Raw genomic sequence first — 23,955 nt, 5'->3', positions numbered from 1 at the left:
TACAGGAGGTTCCCCGGATCACTGTTCCACATTTACATCAGAGATCCAGGAGCAGCCAGGCCTAGCAGTTCATGCCTGTCATCCTAGCACTCAGGAGCCCAAGACAAGAGGATTACCACAGGAGGCCAGCCTGGCTCAGAATGAGAAACCTCTTATCCACTCCCATTGCACCTTTCTCTCCCTGAGGGGCAGACACACCGATCTGGGGACACCCCTATTAGGCCAGTAGTTGCTTTTTTTTTTTTTTTTTTCTTTTTTTTTTTTTGCCATTTAGCTGAAAACATTGCTGCCGAATTTCTCTTTCACTTGTTTCCTGGATAGAAGGCACACAGAGCCAGGATGGGCAGGCACTCGTGGGCAGCCACGGAAGGCCTCCTATGGATTAAGTAATTAAGTGTGCATTTGTATTTGGTGCCTCTGAATATCCACTACCTCCTAAGTCTTATTGTATACTTCAGGTGTATACGTGGTACTTTAAGGTACATACGTGAATGGTAAGTATCTTTTGCTACAAATGTTTACCTTACTAGCCACTTACATATATATGTATACATACATAGCCTTCTGTAAGTGCCATGTATCTGCTCTGAAGTCAAATCTGATGGCCCTAGGATTGCACCGGGACCATTTTTGATGGATGAGCTTATGTAAGTGTGGTAATGAAATTCCTCTCTTGCTTGCATTTTGGGCTCATTGTCATCCACCAGCCGGTCTCTCTGCAGATCTCCCAAGTCCTAGGCCAGCAATTTGTGTGTGTGTGTGTGCGTGCACGAGCGCCCTCGTGATTGTTCCGCCCACCCACAGGTGGCTCTGGCAGTGGAACCAGCTGGCTTTGACACTGAAGCAGCAACTTGTACCATCAGTCCCCGACTGCTTAGTTCACACACATTCAGCATAGAGGGAACATTCTGTACGTCAGAATACTGCTAATGTGCAATGTCCCCAGGCTTGATTGGATCTAACATCCCAGTTAGGGAAAAAAAGGGGAACGAGGCTGACTGTTCTTTTGTTTTTTTTTTTTTTTAAAGTGGACAGAGAGGCGTGTTTAAAAGCACAGCTCCGAGTTAAAGATAGCACAATGATGTATCAGCTATGTATTTTCATTTATGCAGGCTCGCCTAAGCCTTCCTGCAGGAGGGATGGAAGGGTGGCCCAGTACAGGTGTTCAATGACATGTCTGCTACTGCTTTTTCCTCTGATAATCCTCCTTCGGATTCTAGACCACGCCCTGGGCCTCTGTACAGCGTGCACCCTACCACCAAGCAGCGGCTTTGTCTGGGACCAAGCTAAACGCGCACACACCTGCCATATTTGCTGCCGCGGAGGAGGGAGCGCTGAGTGTGGCTTACTGAGAGGAAGGAGTCACTTGGTTCCTTCCTAGGGGCTTTAGCATAATCGGCACTCCGGTGTGTGCTGTGTTGTCAGTGTTTTATTATAAATCATGATGGCGGGAAAGCTGGGGGGCAAGTTCAGTGAGCACTCACCACCCAGAGTCCTCAGCTGGAAATGTTTGCTTTCCTTATTGCCCGTAATGTGGGCGCCGCGTGGCTTTATTTTGCTGACACTTCAGAACGCCACAGTTGCTAATACGCCAATGCCTAGAATAAGGATCCTGGTCATGTTGTTCTCAAATCCAGCAAAGTTCAGGTCCCCAGCTGCCTCTCCTGAAAGGTTCCCCAATCTCAGGATTGGCTGGAGCATCCTATGGGAGTTTTGTTTCTTAGTTTTTATCTAGTCAAGGATTAAGGTTTTGTTGTGCAGTTTCTTAAGTGTATGTTATTCTCGGATAGGGTCTACCTTCTGTATGATCGTTTAGAATGTTTGGAAAAGATTAGACCAGTTGCTTATAGATGTGTTATACCAGTCATATTCAGTCTCGTGTGTCAATGTGGTGTGTGTGTGTGTGTGTGTGTGTGTGTGTGTGTACACATCTACCCTAGGATGTTGTTTAACCTGTTTTCCTGTCCTTTATATTTCTTATGAACTGGTGGATTAGGACAAGGTTTGCTTCAGGTTTGACCCCCTGTGGAAAGAAAACATCCTTGCTGCTGGCCTCCCATTCACAGGCACAGTGGGTTGCTTGTTAATCCAAAGCTCCTGTGTTCTGACCAGATGCCAGCAGCCAAGGCTCTGCCTGGGGGATGGTCTACCCGGCATCCATTTTGGTGGATCTCTATGCAAAGAACATGTGCTCTGTCCCTAGAAAGTGATGGCTTAATAAAAGAACGCTCAGCTGTAGGGACCTGGGTTATTGTCCTTGTGCATACATGGTGGCTATGTGGTGGTGCCAGTTCAGTCTGTCTTGCTTGACCCATGGAAATTCTGACTGGTAAGCTCTTAGAAGGGTTCGACTCTTGACCCGTTTATTTTTAGCTGGCGAATCAAATCCAAGTGGGCCTGCAGTTTGCCAGCCTGGGTAGGCGATCAGTTTCACTAGGACTTGCGCTCCCTCCCTGAAATGTCCCAGGTTCTTATGGGGGATTCGACTAAATAACTGATGTCAGTTTGTCTGTGATTCAGTACTGAACAGGTTGGCCCTTTCTTGCCTGGCTTCTCATGCTGGGACCTCACAGCCATAGGCCATTCCTCTGGGCCGTACTGCTGAGGGTGAACTGTCTGGGGAAGGAACATGCGGACAACATTCTGACTTCTTTGTAGATTTCAGTGCAGTGGGACCCCCCCCCCCCCCCACTATCTTTCTTCTTTAAGAAATAGATTCAGACCCTGGATTATGGAAGACAGTCAATGATTCTGTGTGTGTGTGGTGGGGGGGATTGTGCATGTGTGTTATACCACTAAGACAAAAGAAAAAGACATACTTGATACACACATGGGTATATGTTGGGCATAGAATAGTTCTTGTGTTATAAGCTAGTGACTATATTTTAAATGAAGTCCAAATATATTCTGGAATATTTCCTGCATGTTCCTTCTGAAAGGTGTTGATTTGTGGTAATTCAGTCTTATCGTATCTTGTAAAGTCTGGGGTTATCTCAGTTTGGTATTTATTTTGCTTGTTTCTCTGTGTCGCTGACTACATGTTCTAATGCTTTCAGGTTTGATGTGGAAAAAATTATCAACTTGTTTTGAGGGATCAAAGATCCCTTTGGTATCGAGGAAACACTCAGTAGATCAGTTTATGAATTGGAACAAAAATATGCATGTGCACTTGAGTGTGTGTGTGTTGTATGTGTGTGTGTGTGTGTGTGTGTGTTATGTATGTGTGTATATTTGTTGTGAGGTCAGATGTCAATCATGGGTGTTTAAGACCTTTTCACCTTGCCTTTTTTTTTTTCAATAGGGTGTTACTATGTAGACAAGGCTGACCTAGAACCTGCAGGTTCTAGGCTTCAAACTCACAAGGATTCTCCTGCTTCTGCCCCAAGCCCTGGGTTTAAAACCATGCCTGGTTCCACTTTGCTTTTTGAGACAGAGTCTGTAATTAGTCTGCAGTTGGCACATCAGGCTAGAGTAGCTGGCCACCAAGGCCTGGAATCTGCCTGTCCATCTCCCCAGCATCAGGGTTACAGAAGCACGCCCCACTGTGCTGGCTTTTAAAGTGTATGTGCCTGGGGAATGTGACTCAGGTCTACATATTTAATGACAAAACCACTAACTAAGCAGTTCCAGGAACATCTTAAAGTGTCATTTGTCTTCACTTACAGAATTAGTCTGAATCGCATGTGAGGACTTGAAATGTGGAAGGCTACAGATGAAAAACTTATATTAGGGATTGTGATAGTCAGCTTTCTGTCAATAGGATAAATCTCTGTGGTAAGCAGCTTTCTGAACGAACAAGGTTTATACTGATTCCCTGTTTGGCGGTGGCTTCTTGTTTCTGATGCTGCAGGCTTGTAGCAGCACAGGGTACCATGGTGGCCAGGAAGGAAAGAGAGTAACAGGGAGGGGACAGGGATGCAATTCCCCCCCCCCTCCCAGGACTTCCTTCCTCTGGATGCCAGCTCATGGACAGTCTTCCACCTCTCAATAGCTTCAGTTTGTGTGCTAAGCCTTCAGCATGTAGACCTTTGGGGAACATTTCAAATAGGAATTGTAGCACAGGTCACAAAGGGTATTTAGCATTCTAGTATCATTTCTGTTGTCTGTGATAAAAATGCCAGACAGAAAGCGGCACAGGGGAGGGAGGGTTTGTTTCATAGAGGCTGTAAACAGGCGGTGTAAACCACTAAGAGAAAGGAGCTGTGCGGACGGAGGGAGACTGTGAGAGCGGCTCAGACCGAGCGACAGAGTCCTTGCGCCATGCTCCATACTAGAAACGGGCCCCGGGCAGAGACCACTGGGCCGATACAGAGATAAACCTTTATTTTTTTAATATTTACTGCAACAACCCACGTCAGAGCTCCGTGTAGCTTCCCATCCCAGGAGGACTGCTGTGCTGCTGGTGGGAGGACCTTGTCTGGCTCCTTCTGCAGGGAAAAAGGAGCCAGGAGACAAAATAGGACTTCTTTTTTAAATTTTGATTACAGAGTTTTTGGCATTTAGATGACACAGTTATGCCCGTGGGATTTAAAATATAGAGGAGGTGACAACCAACCCTACCAGTATCAGACCAGAATGATACAGCCATGACATTGTCCTTGCCCTTGACAAAATCACTTTCTAGCTAATTGTGCAGCCACTCTGGACCACCTCGGCTGGTTTGTTTCCTCCAGGGAGACGTGAGATTCTTACCTTGATCCCAACTCTCTGTACCACAGCATAGGCCCCGTGACTAACCAGCTCCCCCAATGAGCTGAACTGTCACTGTCCCCCACTCTTACATCCCTGGCAGTCCCTTGAGGGCATTCCCCCCTCCCTAACCTCCACCCCCTCCCCGGAGAGTCTGAAAATTGTCCCTGGCTTCTTCAGGCTGCTAACTTCTTCAAGAACATCAAGTGTTGTTTGCTGGTCTGTATCCCATATGGCTGTGAACTCTTCTGAGGTGTTCATGCACGCCCACCCACGGAGTCTGTTTCTCCTGACTGGGAAAATCGAGCCCCATCTTTGCCTAAATCTGGATACAGTTCTTCCCTGGGAAGCATGTGGGTGCTAGACTGAATGCTGGCAGGGGAGGAGGGTGTGTGTGGTGTGTGTGTGTGTGTGTGTCTGTCTGTCTGTCTGTCTGTCTGTCTATCTGTCTGTCTGTGTGGGAGAGGAGGCTGTGATCTGGAGTACCAGGTTCAAAGTTCCACCACCTGTGACACAATTGGTGTTTGTTCACCCAGTGTCCGTGGGAGCGCTGTTGTGAGAAAGAAGCCCGTGATGCAAATCCAAGTTAAAGTTTTTGTTCAGCCCTGTCAAGCCCAGCTCTTGGGACAACTCCTTTAACCTTTCTGAGCCTACAGAGTGTCTGTAACCTCTATGAAAGCACAGAGTCGCATGGAACCTCAGACCTTTGCCTGCCATCTGGCGGGTAGGAAGCCCTCCGGCAGTGGTGTTTGCTACTGCTATTTGAAATGAATTAATCACAGGATGTGGTAAGTTCTGCAAAGGAAACCAACAGGTATCTTGACAAGGAACTAAGAGTTGGGGTGTGGAGCAAAGTCCTTTGGACAGCCTGGTGGGGAGGGGTCTCCCCTGAGTCGATGCCTCGCACAGTGTGTGATGAGCTGGGACAGAGTTTCCTGGAGAGGAATAGCAGGTGCAAAGACCCCGAGACAGGAAGGAGCCAGATGAGAAACAGAGCCTGTGACCTCAGATGGAGGGGCAAGGGAAGGAAGGCAGAAGGAGATAAAGTCCTAGAGATATCAGAGGCACCTGATACAGAGCGTAAGGTCAGGAAGCAGTGTAAGTAGGAGAGAAGCCGTTTCGTCCTGGAGCTCAGAACCATTCTAAGCACTTGATTCCCGGACTGCCTCACAGAACTGGGTTCAAGAACTGACCCCTTAGCAGTGAGACATGATTCTGTTAAGTAGATAATGAATTCACGGTAGCTCAGGGGACTTAAAACGATCCGGGAACGAAGAACAGCTCCAGATAACAAACACCACTAACTAGTTTTAAGGACACTTCACTCTTACACCACCAACCCTGACTATAGAACATGGCTTCCCATTGGCCCTCACAAGCCCTCTTACCGATGTTCCCCTGTTATCCACACAGTGTCCTGGCTGCCCAGCCTCCTAGCTCCTGACCTAGGCCTCAGATGACAGTACCTAATTGGCTGAGCCTGGCTAGTGCTCTGGCTACAAGGAAGGCTGGGAACTGTGTGGGCAGTGTTTGTCTTCTTTAGTAGGACTTGGGCTCTGGTTTCTGAGCTGGGGATTCCCCAGGCCTAGGAAGGGAGTTCAACTACAGGGCACCCCCACACACCCTTGGCTGTCAGAGATGTCCCAGGCCTTGCTGGTCAGCCTGGAAACACGTGGCCTCTTGAGTGTGCACTAAGTGCATGGTGACGCTCTGAGAAAGCTTTCCTGGCCGGTGATAATTTTAAAAACAGCCCTGAATTTGGAGTCAACTATTCCTCTCTGCAATGAGAGGTCAGGCACTGTGTTTTTGAAAATCCGTTCAGCGCGCGCAGGTGTGTGGTGTTTGGGTAACATGTTTCCCTGTGTTTATCACAGACCTGCATCTCTGCTGGAAATGCCCTGGCTATTGTCAGCTCTCATAACTGGTTACAGCCGCATGGGCTGCATTGTCTATCTGCTGTTCTTCAGTGGAGTTTATTGTTTGTGTATGTGGTCTCCAGGAAGCTGCACTCGGAAATCTCTGCCTCACCAGGAAGTCTCTCTTAAAGAGACAGTGTCCTGGGAGAGGCCTGCATGGGAGCAAGTGCTTCCTGTAAGGACTTCATTATCCCTTGTGTAGACACTTAAGCCTTTTCCCAGCATCCCACTGGCTTGCTGTTTCCCAGTGTTTTGGTGACTTTGATCTAAGGAGGTGACAGTAGCAAGTTTTATTCTTCACATGACCCGATCATACATTTTAAAAGGAGGAGAAAAGTCCTTTGCTGTTGGACTAACACAGTGCTGTGCCTCTCAGAGACAGTGCATCTTAATATCTGGGTATTTCTTGAGGGTGTTTTTGTAGAATCCTTGAACTGTTTAGATGGACGCAGTGATGAATAAATACAGACACTCAAGAGGCTGAGGCAGGAGAATGGCAAGTTCAAAGCCATCCTGGGCTATCACATCGAACCTCACCACAAACAAGCAAATCAGAAGCAACCAGAATTTAAAAGAGAACAAAACTTTCTTCACTTTGAAAACAAGTAAAGATATTTTTTTTAAATTAACAGAAATATTTAAACCTGTACAAAAAATAGGAAGTGACAACCCCCGGTGGCCTTGTTCTCTTTGCTTACCTTCAACCTTCACACCCGCCAGTGTCCTATAGTTCTCCCTACAAGCTGTTGAGAAATGAAGGCATGTTACATGTGTTTTACACATGAGAAAAGTCAGGATACAGACGTGACTTGCTAGCTCATCCAACCAGTATGTAGTCTAGTCTAAGCTCATCTTACTGCAACCAGTATGTGGTCCAGCCTACGCTCATCTTACTGCTGTGTTCCTAGCTAGAGTTGCTGTAGGGAGGGAGGGGCTGACAAGATGGCTCAGCAGGTAAAGGCATTTGATAGGAAGTATGCCTGACTGCCCAGGTTTCATACACAGAACCCACACAGAGAAAGGAGAGAACTGATTGCCCTATGTGGATCAAGGAACACACACACACACACACACACACACACGCAAAGTCTTGTTTTACCTATAACTAAAAAAACAGAGGAGAAACTTTGTAATAAAAATGATTTTTTTTTTGCTTTTTGTTACATATTTTAACACAGAGCATTAAAATGTAGAGTTGTTTTCCTGATCTAAGCAAATTGCTTCTTAAAAATCCTCATGGTTATTCAGTGTAAGCTTCAAAAAACACCGTCCCTAACCCCCGAGTTCAGACTTTCCTCCTGTAACTGGATTTGGCGGTAGATTGACAAATAGTAAATCTCATTTCCAAGTAAGGAAGTTCTCTGGCTGATACTGATCAGCTCGTCACTTGCGTAAACCTCTTCTCTTCCAAAGAATCGAGTAGAGGTCAGTAACCTACACGTTTCACTTTTAAGGGACAGGCTAACCAAGAGGACTTGACGGGCCTCGGAGGAACTGCAATGAAGGATGCCTGTGTTCGAAGATTAAATCAAAAGAGCTGGTTTGCAGAAGCTCCACACCTGTGTTTGTAGAGCAGTTCACTGGGCGTCTGTATTAGTTCCGGGTTCCTGCGCCCACATCAGAGACAACTTAAGGCAGGAAAGATTTTGGTTTTCCTTTACTGTTTCAGTGGGTCCCAGTCCCCCGTGGTAATGATGGTGCAGAAGAATCACCCAGTCTGTGGCAGTAGGAGCACGTGATCACGGCTGTTCGTATCCCGGTGGACCGGGAAGCAGAGAGACTAGGGATTGACTGAGATAACTCTGAAGACCCACCCCTCCCCTAGTGGTCTAGGTCCCGCAACCTCCCAAAATAAATTCATACTCAAACCATGAGCCCGTGGGGATATTTCAGACTCAAGCCATACAGTATCAGTCGCCAAATAATGCAAGGAATTTGGTTATAAAGGTTCCGTTTTGTTTAGAGAGAAAAAAAAATACAGCGTACAAATAATTGCTCAGAGCAAAACTGGCGAGATAAAAGCAGAAGATTAGGCAGGTCAGCAATCTGTAAGGACCCTGTGTCAAAGCACCATTTATTTTTAGTTCTTGGGTTGAAGCCGTAGATGAAGAGTTTCCTATTTATTTGTTCTTGACCTTGGGCAGCCAGGTCTGTTCCCACGTGCTTCCCATTTATTTTGTAATCAGTTGGGCTGAGGCGCTGAGCACGGTTTGGTCTGAATCTCTTGAGTTAAGTCACCTATATCCAGTTGGTCTGACTTGGGTGGCCTCTGGAGGCCTGCCCTCCCTCACCCTCATAACTCCTAGCAAAGCAGTGGGAATAGCTGCCCAAGTTCTGTTTACAGCAGTAAAGAGTAGACACAGAGACATTCAGTGGAGGGATCTGACCACAGGTACCCAGGCTCAACATGCTCCGAAGTCCTTAATTCTCATAGGCTCCATATGGTGGTGCCCTCTGCCAGGATGACACCATCACAGACACCTGTGGTTCCTCCCTCCAACCATGGCCAAAAAACAGGTTTCCTCTTGTACCTGAATTTGGCAACCATCTCAGAAACCTAAGGATGTTGGGATGGTGGTTAAGTCAGTGGTAATGGTTTTATATTTTGGTTACTACTAACGTCCCGTTTCTACACTGATCACTTTACTTCTTCCCCCTTTATGATTCAGCATGCAGAACTGTGGGAACTTCTAACTTAAGGTGGACAGAAACATCCCAAGGCTGTCTTCTGATGCTTTAGATTCTGTGGTGTCTTTAGCGTTGCAAACACAAAGAGAGGAAGAGGTTGCAGAATGCATTGAGTTTCAGATGGAAGAATCACTATAATCTGCTGTTTCTTTTCTTGCCACCTTCCTCCCTTCTACTCTTTCTTTTCCCCCTTCCTGCTCCTCCACCCCATCAGAGTCTCATTCAGGAGACCACACTGTCCTAAAACACAAGATACCTCCTCCCCAGAGTGCTGCGGTAGCAGGCATGTGTCAGCACACCTAGCATTTGCTACCTTTCCTGCATATTTATTATTTCTCTCTCTCTCTCTCTCTCTCTCTCTCTCTCTCTCTCTCTCTCTCTCTCTCTCTCTCTCTGTGTGTGTGTGTGTGTGTGTGTGCGTGCATGTGTGTGAGGACACTTTCAGAAGTCTGTCTCAGCTTTCATCATGGTGAGGCAGAGCCTCTTTCATTGTCTCTAGTGTGCTGTGTACTGCAGGCTGGTTGACCCACAAGTTTCTGGGCCACTCTCCCGTTTCTACCTCCCATCTCTCAGTAGGAGTGCTAGGATTTAAGATGTGTATCACCCCACACATTTTCACATGGGTGCTGGGGATCAAACTTGTGTCATCAGGCTTTGGCCACAAGTGTTTTTACCCACAGAGCCATCTCACCAACCCATTTGCACACTTCTAGTTAAGATAGAGTTTTGCTGAAACGACACTGATATTTTATGCAAATGCAGTTCTCACAGCCCCAGTAAATCTATTGCTCATGATTCCTTTGGAGGGGAAGCTCCTGCCTGGTCTTCTCGCTGGAGATGCTGTCCGCTGCATAGAAGAGCCACACAAAAGGAGCAGCCTTTGTCCCCATGATACCAAGAAGTGTGGTAGAAGTCTAGTTATTGAACAGGCGTGGGAACACAGCCTCTAGTGTGTGCACAGAAAGTACTTGAGGTAGTTTCCCATGTAGAGATAAATGAATCAACACCCCAAGGTGAGGGAAAATAGCAAACCACAGGAACCTGTGCCTCCACATCTTCATGGTTTAATTTTTCTTAATTTTCTCTCTAATCCGTTAAGATTTACCTTGAACTATTGAAAAGAGGGTTTTTGTTTTTTTTTTTTAAACCCCAGTAAGCAGATGAAAGGTCCGATTGTCGACGTTCCTTGTCTTTTCCAGTGTTTTTGGCTCAATGAGTCAGATTTCTGAATACTGGAAAAGTAGTTTTCTAGATGGCTCTTGGATGGTGAAAGGTGTAGGGTCAGGAAGTGTGTATGCATGTGTGTGTGTGTGTGTGTGTGTGTGTGTGTGTGTGTGATATGTGTATAGATATATGTGTGGGGGATTGGGTAGTGTGAGTGTGTATGTGTCAGTATGTCTATATGTATGTGTGTGTGTGTGTGTGTGTGTATGTGTGTGAATGCCCTGCAGGTGTTCTAAAGAATTCCTCCTGACACCACCTAGGTTCTTGCTAAAGGGAAGCTCACATTACCTTTTTGAGTTTTAGGTTCTTGTTGTTTAAAAACCTTCAAAGTAGACTATCATAATAAAATTAAGTCCTTCTTGACAGAGTCGTGGGAATAATATAAACAAAAAAATACATCGTAAGGGCTCATGCTAAAACGTCAACAATCAGTAGTCACAATGTAACATCACAGCAATCATGGTTCATAATGCGTTAATATCCCCCACAAGTACACTGTTACCGTGAGCCAGGTGCCCAGCATTAGCAGCGGTGAGAATAGACAACCATAAAGTAACATTTCAAGTTACTTTCACGTTTGCACAGTGCCCAAAGTTGGGGGCTGACTGGGCCATACGGAAGTATGCTCCAGCAAGATGCTGCAAATGTGTTATGGTGTGGGAAGATGCCCTCCCTGGTTGCAATTCACCATTGTCCTTGTTGTCCTGTTTTTAGAAAAGAAAGGGGCGGAGGCAAAGACCTTGTTACACCTAGGAGCTCACAGGGGTGTCTCAGTACAGGAAAAATTCAGAAGAGTTGCCACCCTACGTTCTATGCAGATGGCCCTTGGGTCAGATCTGGCCGGCACTGTGCTGTGTGTCTTGTACGGTACAATAATAAAGAGTAACCAGAACTTAAAACCGGCACATGCGCCCTCCCTCCCTCTCCCCCCCCCCATGAAAGATCTGGAATTTTCGGCTTTAAAAATGCCTAGTCAGCTTGGGATAGTAGCTTCTTGGGTTCCCCAGAGCAGGAACGAATGAAGACAAACCTCTTCAGCAGGCCCAGAGCCTGCTGGCCTTTGTCTTCAGGAATTTTACCCATCCCGAAGGCCCTAGTGTTGTTGAGACTCCCTCTGACTTTAACCACATTACCTCTGGCAAAGGGGGCTGTGGCAGGGCCCTTGGGAAAAGTGCATTTTTCTTTTTACTTCATATCCTCTGTGCTGTTTGGCTGTATTGCAGTGATATATTACTCGTAAAATTGAAAAACACATCTGAATCCCTGCAGCCCCTCAGAGCCCAGTAGCCGAAAGCTCCAGTTCCTTTATGAGTTCACGTGCTGCAGCTCAGAATGAATGCCTAAGGGCAGTGACTTCTCACCATTTTCCTTGAGAGGCGCTGTCTTCACAGACCCATTTTGTTCCTGGAGTTCTTACTCCCGTCAGCGTGGGAGCAGCTGCAGAGGAAATGGCTGAGCACTGGCCTTTCTGTGCCCCTCCCTGCCAGGGCATCTGTAGGCTTCCTTCTCTCCCTCCTTCCTTTCTCCCTGACCACTACCTGCTTTAGGGCCAAGTCAGGTTCACCTGTTCCTAGGAATTCTGTAGCCACTGCTTTTGGGCCTCTTCCTTTTCCCCATTCTGTCAGTAGCGGGAAGTTTGATTGAGTCACCCTAGGTTAGATGATGTGAGTGGTCCATCCTTCCACTGAACCGAACCAAACTGGGCTGTGCTCTGTCACCTCACATTTCCCTTGGATGTCCACCAGGGTAAGCCTGGTCTCAGATTAGAGCTCTTGGAAGTGGCTTTCTCCCAGGCTTAAAGAACGCTCCAGGGGTTCTCCAAGGATTGCCATTTATTCTTTAGCTGGGCTGCCACCTGAGAAGGTTGTTGAGGGGCCTTTGCAAATGTGGGGTTCTTCCTGCGTGGATTTGGAGAAAATCCTTCTTGTGAGGTGTTAGGCTTGGCAAGGAGGGTCCCAAGGACAATCCGACACCCTCATTTGGTGAACACATATTCCTGAGTGGGCCTGGGTACCAGCCCCGAGGTGACTCATTCTTGTCTTTCAGACAAGAGCAGTTTACAGTGATTTCACTTCCTTCTGTCTTCAAACAGGTGTAACGGCTCATCCTCCCTGAAGTAAGAGGAGCCAGTCAGAGCAGCCTCTGGACACAGCCAAGTGTTTGTGTCGTTTTTCTGAGCACCGTGGAGTTCCACACTTCCCTGCCATGGCCTGATTTTTCTGTTTCTTTTTGTCCAGTGCACCCTTTCTTGATGCTGGTGCTCCTCTGGGCTCAGTTAATGTGTATGTGTGTGTGTGTGTGTGTGTGTGTGTGTGTGTGTGTGTGTATGCATTTTCCCGGCAGCGTGAATGGTGTTAAGCCTTTCTCATAATCCCTGGAGTTAAGCCTTGGACTAAATCTTATTCTGTTAGAGCGGTGTCTTGTCCAAATGAACCAACTCTCTATGCTGACCTTATGCTAGGATGAGATAGATGGGTACGTGTCAAATCTGTGCATTGGAGACACAGTATCAGGAAAGCTTGGCTTGTATCTTTGTAGCTAAACATTATATTTACAAAGATTTTTAGGAATATATTCTGCCCAGTTGGGGACTTGGTCCCTTTAGGCTTGAGACTGATAGCCCTGTCTGTATTCAGAGTGACCGAGATAGTTTACTGTGTTCTTCCAGACACTGTAGGTCTTGGTGATACTTACTTTACCTAAGGGTGTATAGATCTTGTAAAGAGCAGGGAACTGTGTGTGCTTCCCACTGCGAGCGCCAGTTCACAAAATGAGAAATGCTAGCCCCGAGTTAACAATGAGACGAGCAGGAGGAAAAACCAAAAGGAAGGCTTCCAGAAGTAGCTATTTTTAAAAGGCACAGGAGGGAAGATACCAGATTCGTTCAAGAAAAAGGAAAGCAGCGGTTGGGTGCGTGGTTACCCTTAAATCCTGGATCTGTATGTGCTGTGTCTTAGGCAGGACGCAAAGTTCAAAGGAGACCATTAATTTCTTCATATCCAAAGCTGGCCTCCTGTATCCCTCCTAGTGATCCTTCCCCGCCTATTTCACTCAAGTGTTTAAATATATAGAGCTCCACACGGGAGGCAGTACAGCCCAAGGGCTGCTGAGACAACTCACAAGTCTGGGTTAGGGACTCAGGAAGCACAGCTTGCTTCTAAATGACTGGAGTTGGGTCTGCTTTTGAATGCTAAAGTGCTTGAAAGAGCAGCTGTAACTGGCAAGGAAACTGTACCGGACCGACCTAGGGAACCCTGGGCTGGAGCTTTCAGCTTCTGACACTTGTAACGGATGGCCCCTGTCACTTCCTGTCTTGCAACTTAAAGCGGTGGGGAGGAGTTCCCTCAGGGAAACCATGCTCACACAGCTCAGAGCGTCCTGTCCACCAGGCTCTGCTGCAGTTAGCAGCCAAGGAGTCCGGGTGGATGAGGTCGGAGCGCCCCATGGTGTGGTGCTGTTTCTTTCTCCGTGCACAGGTAAGTTCCTTGTTGTTCTGGAGCAGGGGATGGATTGCTCTCGATGCTCATCCAAGCCTCCACTGGGCGCCAGAGGTGTGGGAGGGTGTGGAAGTCTTGTCGTTACCCAAGTTGATATGCAGTGCGCTGCTATTAAAAAGCAAAAACCAAAAACAAACAACAAAAACCTGGATGATGGAGCCAGGTTCCCTGTCTCTCTTTAGGCCTGAGTCAAGAAGTTGTATGCCGTAATTAGGACAGCCGCCTGCCGTGTGTGTGTGTGTGTGTGTGTGTGTGTGTGTGTGTGTGTGTGTGTGTGTGTGTGTGTGCACTCACTAGGTAGCATTGCATTTCTGCCATCACCTCCCCAGCAGCTCTGATTGGAGGAAAGCAAGGGGAGGGATGGTTACCCTCTGTTCTATGATGCCAACATTTAGATTTTTATAAGAGACCTGTATCAACCAATGGGAAGATGGAGAGAGAGGAACCTACTCTCTTCTGATGGTTCTATCTCTAGGTAGGCTTCCAGGGCCATCTTCTCTTCCTTGGACTGGAGAATGGCTAAACTCAGTCTGGAAGCTCATTAAGTTTGCAGCTACTCTTGTAGGAACCCCCTAAGGTAACTCTGGTGTTTAGATGATGCTCATCACTGGACAGATGAAGCCAGACCGGCACAAGTGGAGACTCCAGGTTCTCCCTCAGAATGCTGGAATGCAGCTCGGGTTGTTTGGGAATGAGTAGCTGCAAACAATTTGTTTCTGGGTTGAGGATGGTTGAGTCTCAAAGCTTCCTCTCCCATGTCTTTTGATGATTTGTTTGGGGTGTGTGTAGACATTTTAGAGGAGCCAAAATTTCCTGTAAAGGAAAACCCCTCGCTTGTTCCAGTCTCACCAGAATTACATCCTTAGACCAATAGATACAATCCTGGCAGATGGCAGCTAGCATTCTGCTTTTTGTCTCAACAGTGTCTACATGTGTGTATGTTTGTATGTGTACACATGTGCATCTATATGTTTGTGTGTGTCTGTGTATTTGCATGTGTATGTGTATATATGCGTTTGTGTATATTATGTATGTGTGTCTCTGTGTGTATCCATGTATATGTATATATGTGTGTATTTGTGTATGTGTGTATATATGCATGTCTGTGTGTGCATGTTCGAGTCACTGTGTGTGTCTCTGTGTGTAGATATGTATGTGTGTGTGTATATCTGTGTGTATGTGTCTGTATGTGTATGCCTCCCTTTCTCTCTCTCTCTCTCTCTCTCTCTCTCTCTCTCTCTCTGTGTGTGTGTGTGTGTGTGTGTGAGAGAGAGAGAGAGAGATCAACACCAGGTGTCTTCCTCAATTACCGCCTTATTCTTTTTTCCAGCGTTTGCACTCATTATTATAGTGTGTATGTAAATAGCATGTGTGGAGGCATACTTGCAGAGCTCACATGTGAAGGTGAAAGGACAACCTTATAGAGTTGATTCTCTCTATTTCTTTGTTGACTCTGAGTATCAGGTCACTAGGCTTGTCTTTTGCTCTATCCTCTGAGCTATCTCACTAACCCCCTACCAACTGTATCTTTTTGGAGACATGGTCTCTCTCTGACCTGGAGCTAGCCCGTTTGAGGAGAATGATTGGCCAGCAAACCCCAAAGATCCAGTTCCTGCTTCCCCATCTCTGTGACTGCAGGCATGGGTACCATCATACCAAGGATTTATGAGGGTGATGGATTCAAACTCGGGCCCACATCTTGAACAGCTTTACTACCTGAGTCATCTTTCTGTGATTCTGACTGCTCTAAGGCTTTGGCAAGTTGAGTCAAACAGGGTTTCTCTTCTTGTTAATGAATTGTTTCAGACAACATCCTCAGGGTTAACTTATGATCTACATATGTCAGAATTTTCTCCCTTGAGGCTGAATAGTATTCTGTTTTGTGTATGTGTACATTTTGCACACCTGTTCATCCTTCACTGAGCCCTGGGTTACTTACGTGTTTTAGCATTGTGAGTGGCGTTATTACAAACGTGAATGTACAAATAGGTCCTGGAAACCCTCTTCACTTCCTCAGGGTCTGTGCCCCAAAGTGGAATTGCTGGGTCATAATTTTGAGTGTTTTAAGAGACACCATAGTTTCCCATAACATTTGTGATTTTCTCTGTCTTGCCTGAAACACATCTCTACATCCTTGTCCACACTATTTTCTGTTTTTATTTTTGTTACATGTTTCCCTTTGTGTTTATTTATTGATGTTTTCATATACATTGTTGGCTATTTGTACATCTATAGAGAAACATCTCAAGTTTGGTGCCTGTTTTTGAATCAGGGGGTTTGATTTTTGTTGTTGAATTTAAGAATTCTTCTGTAGTCTAGATATTTATTGATATGTGTGCGTGTGTGCATGTGTATGTGTGTGTGTGTGTGTGTGTGTGTGTGTGTTGGGTAATTTCTCTCTCCTCCAACTCATTATACCAGCTATTTGCTTACTTAACAAGGAATAATTTTTTGAGCCATTGAGCTATGGAAATTGGCATTTAAAGGTGTTACATATAAATGATATTAACACACTGACACTAATGAGGACGAGACAGTAGCACTTGCATTTGTAGCTTATGAAGCTACAGTAGCACTGGAGGAATTGCCTACTATTGTTTCTGTTTTGCAGATGGTAAAACTGAGGCTTAGAAACCTAACGTCTGTTAGCCGTTAAGAAAAATCAAGTTTCATATGATGGCAGAAATGACACCCTTAGCCACTAGATAGTATGTGGTGACTAAAGTGCTGTGGCCCTGCTCAGCTCTCCTGTCATGTACAGTGTCTGAAGGACTTTCTCTTCGGTGCTTTGTCAACTTGTCCATTTTGGTGGTTTGGTGGGGTTCAGCGCCCCGAGGAAGGGAGTTCATGACAAGTCACTTTCTCTGTGGCGCTGTTTACTCACCTATCAAATGTCATTTGTTTCTAAATTCATTTCAGCTCTGATGTGAATCTGAGGCATGCGGATATATTGTATCAAAATAAAAGCTAGTTTTTATGTCTTTCTCATTTAAGTATTTTTTAGAGCCAGGCGGTGGTGGTGCATGCTTTTAATCTCAGCACTTGGGAGGCAGGGGCAGATGGATCTCTGAGTGCAAGGCCTAGAAAGCAAAGTTCCAGGACAGCCAGGGCAACTTGAATCAAAATGTAATAGGCTAAGTGATTGCTTTTGGAAATACTATGGAATAAGTTTTGATAATTTTGACTTCTTATCTCTCTGACAGTTTCCAGAAAAGGCTCTGGAGAAGTTGTGGTCATCAATGGGAGGAAGAAGAGGGAAGAACTCTTTAAAGAACTTACCAGCATAACTTAGATCTGATCAAAGTAGTTCTGTATCTGTAGAGAGCCAGGGCCCAGTGGGATATGAAAGTTAAGGGTACAGGCTTTGGAACCAGACCCATGTGGGTTTGAGTCCCAGCTTTACCTTGTGGTATGATGCCTCTCTGAATCTAGTTTCTGAATACTAAATAGAAATAATAATGTCCACCTTCCTGGGTTGTCCTGAAACAACTGAAATAGCTCATGGCATGCCAAGCAGGGCCAGCACTCATCCAGTGTCACCAAGTCCCATGTGGCACTAGCTAGAATGTGTGAGTGCCTAGCAGAGAAGTGACAGGTTTTACACTGGGTCCCAGCACAGAGGCCAAGAAGCAATTCTGCCAAAGAAGGCTCAGCAGTATGCAATGACTTGGCAGCAGACGGCTTCTAAAGGCCCCTAGTCCTGAGGTAAATGCCATCTTGGCTTGTTTTTATGGAGGCGGCATATTCCATGCAGGGCTTTATTTCAAACCCCACTTCTAGCTCTCCCAGGATTGGATGTGGGGGCCACAGGAGGGGAAGGACATTCAGAGCTGGTTCTGAGAGAGCCTTCCCAATAGAACACCCAACCGTGTGACTCACAAGGGACACAGTCAGGGTGGTGACCACCACTGCCTGCTGGGACAGAAACAATGGGTAGCTCTAGGACTAAATATAGAGAGAGTATGGGTGTCACTTAGGGAAACAGGTTCCCGGTGCTGGCTCAGGAAGAGCTCAGGAAGCAGGTCCTGGCTCTGGTCCCTTGCTCTGTCCATTCTGGTCTCTAAATAACATTATCCATGTCCTGGCCTCTTTGCCTCCCCAGTGGGTCTACCTCAGCATGCTGTCTAGCTCATTTCCCTATCTCTTCCCTGCCGGTTGGTCGGTCTGTCTGTCGGTCTCGACAGCTTCTCCCTCAGCCCCAAACGGTCCCCACTTGTCCCCTGCCACTGACTCTTGTGTTCTCTCACTCCGTCTGGTCTAGCAGGACAGAGCACAGGATAGGAGTCTGGAGTTTGGGAATCATTGGTCATTCCAGACCGTGAAGTTAGCATTGGGTGCTACTAACTCTCCTGGCCCACACCTCTCCTTTAAGGGCGGTGGAATCATAGCTGTTAGGGTTGTGGTTCCTTCAAGCCACAAAGATGGCCCAAAAGTTAATAGCACTGGCTGCTCTTCCAGAAGACTGGTTCTCACACCCACATGGTGACCCACAACCTCTAACTCCAGCAGAGGCTCCGACGTTCTTTTCCAGACTCCATAGGTATTGCGTGCATGTGGTGCACAGGAATATATAGGCAACACATCTAGACACATACAATTTTTGAAAAAATGTTTTCAAGGGCTAAAAAAAAAAAAAATAATCTGGGTCCTGGAGTAGACACCTTGACTTCAAGTGCTTCCTACTTGTACATTGTGGACTGTGCAAGTTTCTTCTCTCCGGGCCTCAGTTGCTTCGCCTGCTGAATGGGGACAAGGATCAGGCCTATCTTACGGATTAATATAAAGTGAGTAAGATCAGTCTGAAGCCTTTCAAACACAGAGCATGCTGACATGGCCCATGACTATGGTCTGGAGAGAGGAGAAACTTGAACTGGGTTCGTGTCCCTCTAAAGCCACCTTAGTTTTCCGTGTCTGAACACGACCTGGGCAGTAATTTTTCACATAATGTTTTGTAAGTTGTCTTGGTTTCTCTTTTTTTCCTATTGTTGTTTTGTTTTGCCCTCTAGTTTTGTGTTTTACTCTGTTCTTAACCCTACCTTTGTCATATGACTTAATCTCAGCTAAGCCATTTTGAAGAAACATGATCAACAGAGACGCACACACTCCGTGTGCACTGTGGTGATTCTACAACACCCTGGGGTTCATGCCATACGCTTCAGCGGCCTCCCAACTTCTGAAGTCCAGGCTGTTCCCTGCTGTGGGGAGGAACTTAGGAATGCTCTGGTTGCCACCTCTGGCTCTGTTCACCTGCCTTCTGAATAACTTCATCCCTGTTCTGACTCCTCTTCCTGCTTAGTGTGGTCATCTCAGCACGCTGCTTGGCCCACCTCCCTACCTCCTCATCACTGGTCCTGTTGGTCTCCTTCCTTTCCTTCCACAGCCCCCACCCCCCAACACTGACTGTGATTGTTGACCCTGCTTGCTTCATGGGAATGAACGATCATCCCAGTTCTGATCCATTAGCCCCACCCTCATACTCCTTGACAATCAGCTTGGTTCTTGCTTGTACCAGGTGCTCAGATGACCAAACGTTCATCTTTGGGGTCCCCGCTTCCTTCTTTGAATGAGCCATTACAAGCCTGAAGAGGAAGCAACAAAAAGCCATAAAGCCCCACCTTTGTGAGACATCAGGGCCACTCTTGTTCAGTTTATGCTGAGTAACAACCATCCCCAAACTCTGAGGCAGACAGACACAATCTCTGTTCTCATCCTCACAGACAGACTGGTTAGGAGTCTGCTCCATGAGGGGTCACATATGAATTCTTCTCTTGTCCAGAGGAGGAAGCAGAGATGTAGTACATCTTTTAAGGTCTATCCTTCTCTTCTTTCTGGTTGTTGTAACAAAATACCCTGATCCTGACCAGTGAGTGCTAAGGTCAGGTACAGAGTCTAACATATCAACTGCTGGGGGGTGTTTTCCAAATGAGTCAGGTAATGAGGATGAAGAGGGTTGGGGAGGCCTCCTTTGTATGCACAAAGGGTCCAGACTCACTCATTGAAAGAGGTAGGAAAACTCATCTCACCAAATCTTAATCGATTGGTTACACAGCAGACACTCAGATGGGTTAGTTCCCCTGCCCAAAGGCACACAGATAACCACAAACAAGAACAATAATACTTTCCCCAAGTATGTGATTTATCCTTAAGTGGACTTAGATCTTTAAAAAAATTTTTTTTACAATCATGTGTGTTTGCAAAATATGCATGTAATAAATATGAGTGTGTGTGCACTTGTACATACACCATGGTGCATGTAGGGACGTCAGAGGACAGACAACTCTGGGGAGTTAGCTCTCTTCTTCCACCATGTGGATCCTGGAGCTTAAACTCGGGTTTCCAAGGCTTGGCTGCGGGGTTAACTTGCTGAGCCATTTTGCCAGCCCATCTACTATCCTTTTAGACACCATGCCTGGCCTGGACTATCAACTTCATGGGTTATGCTCCAAAAATGATTTTTTTTTTTTTGTCCTTTCGTTTCCCAAGTCAAAGGCACAGGTAACAGAAACACGTACCATCTCTCCACCGCACAGCCATAGTGTTGTGAGAACCTTAGGGTAGAGCCTGTCTCCTCCTGCTCTGGTTTCTGCTTTTCCTGTGTCTCTGTATCCTCACCTGGAGCTGTGCACAGAGCTGGGCCCTGTGTGGGAAGGCAGTTTAAGCTCAGGAGAGGTGGAGATGGGAATGGACAGGGATGGAACAGGCCCTGCAGAGTCCTAAGATGGTATTGGGAGACTTCTTGTGTTCCTCTTGAAGGCCCTTCACTTTGTTTTCTGGTGAATCTCTCTGACAAGCACAAGGAAATCAGTTCCTGCCAGGTACCAGCAACACTTCTGCTTCCTGCACCTTCCCAGGTGGGGAGGGTGCCCGTTTGCTGCTGGCTGAGTTCTTGCCCAGCAGAGTCTGGTGACCCTTTCTGTTTCCCTATCTCAGCTCAGCCTGTCTTAAAGGGACAGGAGAGAACAGAGAAGAGAAGGATCTTAAGAGTCTGTTTACTTCACAACTATATGGGTTACCACAATTCCTATGATGAGGCAGACATGCTACTAAACCGCATGTCCCTGGGTGTGCCATGCGCTGTGGTGCAGAAACAGAACAGACTACATGTGTAATTCTACATTTCCTAGTAGCTAGGTTAAAAGAAGCAAAAACAAAAAGAAATTAATTTTTATGTTGTTAACTCAATATACCTAAATAGTACCATTTTAATATTTTAATTGCTATCTAATTATATTTTAAAATAACTTTTAATATCTATTAAAATGGTTAAAATATTTTAAATATATTTTATTGTGCGATTTATATAACTACATATAAATTATATATATTAATTATATAATTATATATAAATTATACGATTTTATACTTACTTTACATATTATATATGCTTATATATTGATTTATTTAAAATATAATTTAATACTGAGTCTTTCAAATATACAGGTTGACTAAGGCCAGCCATGTTTCAAATGTCTGGTCAGTGCACACACACAGCAACCAGCCCAGGTTTAATGTGGGACCACCCGGAGAACCTGTTCTATCTCCCTTGGAGGGCAGTGGCCACAGGGGTGGCATTGAGCATTTGAAATTGTCTGCATGTACTTCCTCTCTACTGTACAGTACAGCAGAACTCTAGAGGTTTCGCCTCAGAAAAATGTCTATTTAAACCTGACCAAACTCTCATTCTCACTTTGAGCCTTGGCGGGGATTTAAAGAGAACACCGTGGGTGATCATGGCAGCACCGTGGGTGATTGTGGCAGCACCGTGGGTGATCATGGCAGGCTGGTTCACACTAGCCGGCAGGGGTAGAATCGCTGTGGGTTCTTCCAGTGTAGTCTGGAAGGGCTAAGCACTTATCCTGGACATTGCTGCTGCAGTATGTCTTGCACAGGGACTGATCATATAGAACATATTCTGTAGGCACAAACATGTCAGCTAGTGCAAACTTCAGTGAGTAAGTGCATTAGAAATAATGCTTTGTCGGGCAGGTAGCGCATGCCTTTAATCCCAGCACTCAGGAGGCAGAGAGAGGTGGCTCTCTGAGTTCAAGGGCAGCCTGGTCTACAGAGTGAGTTCCAGAGAAACAGTGTCTTAAAAAAACCAATGTGTGTGTGTGTGTGTGTGTGTGTGTGTGTGTGTGTGTATGTTTGATTTGCAGCTACTGAAGAGATGAAGCCATTTGCATTGGCCTGATAGGTTGCCACCATTTGGGCAAAATGCTTGCATCTCTATGTTGAAGTAACTCTGGAGGAATTTGGAAGCCAGCTCATTGCAAACATTATCTCCCAGGAGAGAACAGGGCAGCTGGGGTAGGAGAGAGGTGTCCCTGCCATTGAATACTATGTATACAACTTCATCCTTGCATTTGGCCAAGCAGTATGGCTCACACTTGTCAGCTCAGAGGCTGAGGGTTAGGCAATCAAGAGTTCAAGGCCAGCCTGGAACTACATGAAACCATGTCTCACCCTTTCCCCTTGGGTGGGTGGGGACCCGAAATGGTTAACAAAAAATGCCCCAACAGCCCAATGCATTTGTATTACCTATTTTTAAAAAAAATAAGTATCTAAAAACATAAAGGGAGAAAACTTTGAGTGACTCAGGGAGAGTTTCTAAACTACAACCCACAGACTGAGTCATAAAAGATGCACGAGAGGCCTAGCAGGAGGAAGGCTGGGGCCAGGGCACGAGTGGGTGCGTGGTAGGCTCCATGACAAGTCAGAGGTGTCACTGTAGACACCTAGTGACAGATTTTAGACACAAGCCTGATCAGGCAGATGGCAGAGTGATGTTGTTGAGTCGTTGATGGCTTGAGGGAAGTGGAAGCAATGTGTTTATGTTTGTGAGAATGACAGCCCTGCAAGACAGTGAGACTCTGCTCCGAGGACCCCTAGGGACTGCCCAACCCTAGAACAGTGGTTCTTAACCTTCCTTACACTGCGACTCTTTAATACATTAAATTCTTCTGTTGTTACTTTATAACTGTGTTCTTGCTACTGTTGTGAATCAGAATGTACATATCTGATATGTCGGATATCTGATCTGTAACCCCATGACAGGGTCCTTCAAACCCCACCCCCACACACAAAGGGATCTTGACCCACAGCTTGAAAACTCCTGCCCCGGGCAGACAGTAACTCAGGGCTAACTATAAAGCAGGCATTCTTCCTTTGTGTTAGCCAGAATTAAACATTCCAGTGGATGAACCCAGGAGCATGTCTGTGAATCCAGCATCTTTTTACAGGCCAAGCAGAAAGGAGAGTTGGTCTCTGAGTGTAGCGTGTGTCTCTAAAGGTGGGATGCTGGGTTGCTGGCCACACATCTGCAGCTTAACTGGAAGCTGAGAGCACCCCCAGCATCTCTGGTCTTCTTTCAGTTTTACGTGAGAGACCCCGCCTCTCCACTTTTGTATGGCCTGACTGATTTGCCAATCTGCAGGTTTGAGTGGCATCCTGTTTTAACCCCTTCCCTCCAGTCCTCACCTCTCTTCCCACCTTGGGACATAAGATGTAGACTCTAAATTGTGGGTAACTTGGGGAGAATCTTTGTCTTAAGGAAACCTGTGTGTGTGCATATGTATGTGCATGCCTGTGTATATGTGCGTGCATGTGTGTGTGTTAGAGTGCATGTGTGTGTGGGGGGTGCTCACACAACAGGCAATGGGTTCTTTATTCTGGTTCCCTGGATGAAGAAGGGATATAAAAAATGAGATACTATATTTCTTTAGTTAGAAACTTCTCCCTGAGGGGCCTTAGATGCTTGTGGGCTATTCCTGAAGAATAGATCATGCCTTGTCTGTTGCCGACACGAGCTGAGGGAAAGGCCCAGTCTGAGGCATTGAGAAATGTGAACCTGAAGCCAGGGCCCTCTTCACCAACCTGACTGGATCCTACTCTAGTCCTCTGGAAACATCATCGCTCTGGGGACAAGGCTCTGTGCTCTCGCT

At 46.2% G+C, this 23,955-nt stretch overlaps 1 protein-coding gene across 2 annotated transcripts in view; it reads left to right on the top strand.

Annotated features, from left to right (window-relative positions):
• The window catches only part of ARHGEF3 (Rho guanine nucleotide exchange factor 3), a 268,428-nt gene that overhangs the window by 93,508 nt on the left and 150,965 nt on the right, over positions 1 to 23,955 (top strand). Inside the window, exon 1 of one of the 2 annotated variants that reach the window (XM_080926026.1) lies at positions 13,910 to 13,993. The exons of the other annotated variant lie outside the window; for it this stretch is intronic. Coding sequence (XP_080782152.1) covers positions 13,943 to 13,993 — 51 coding nt within the window. The 5' untranslated portion in view covers positions 13,910 to 13,942. Of the gene's footprint in view, positions 1 to 13,909; positions 13,994 to 23,955 lie in introns of those variants that run through there. 2 annotated transcript variants of the gene reach the window in all.

Source organism: Micromys minutus (genome assembly GCF_963924665.1).
Source record: "Micromys minutus genome assembly, chromosome: 12".
Classification (NCBI taxonomy): Eukaryota; Metazoa; Chordata; class Mammalia; order Rodentia; family Muridae; genus Micromys; species Micromys minutus.
This window is presented reverse-complemented; position numbering and strand designations above follow the sequence as displayed.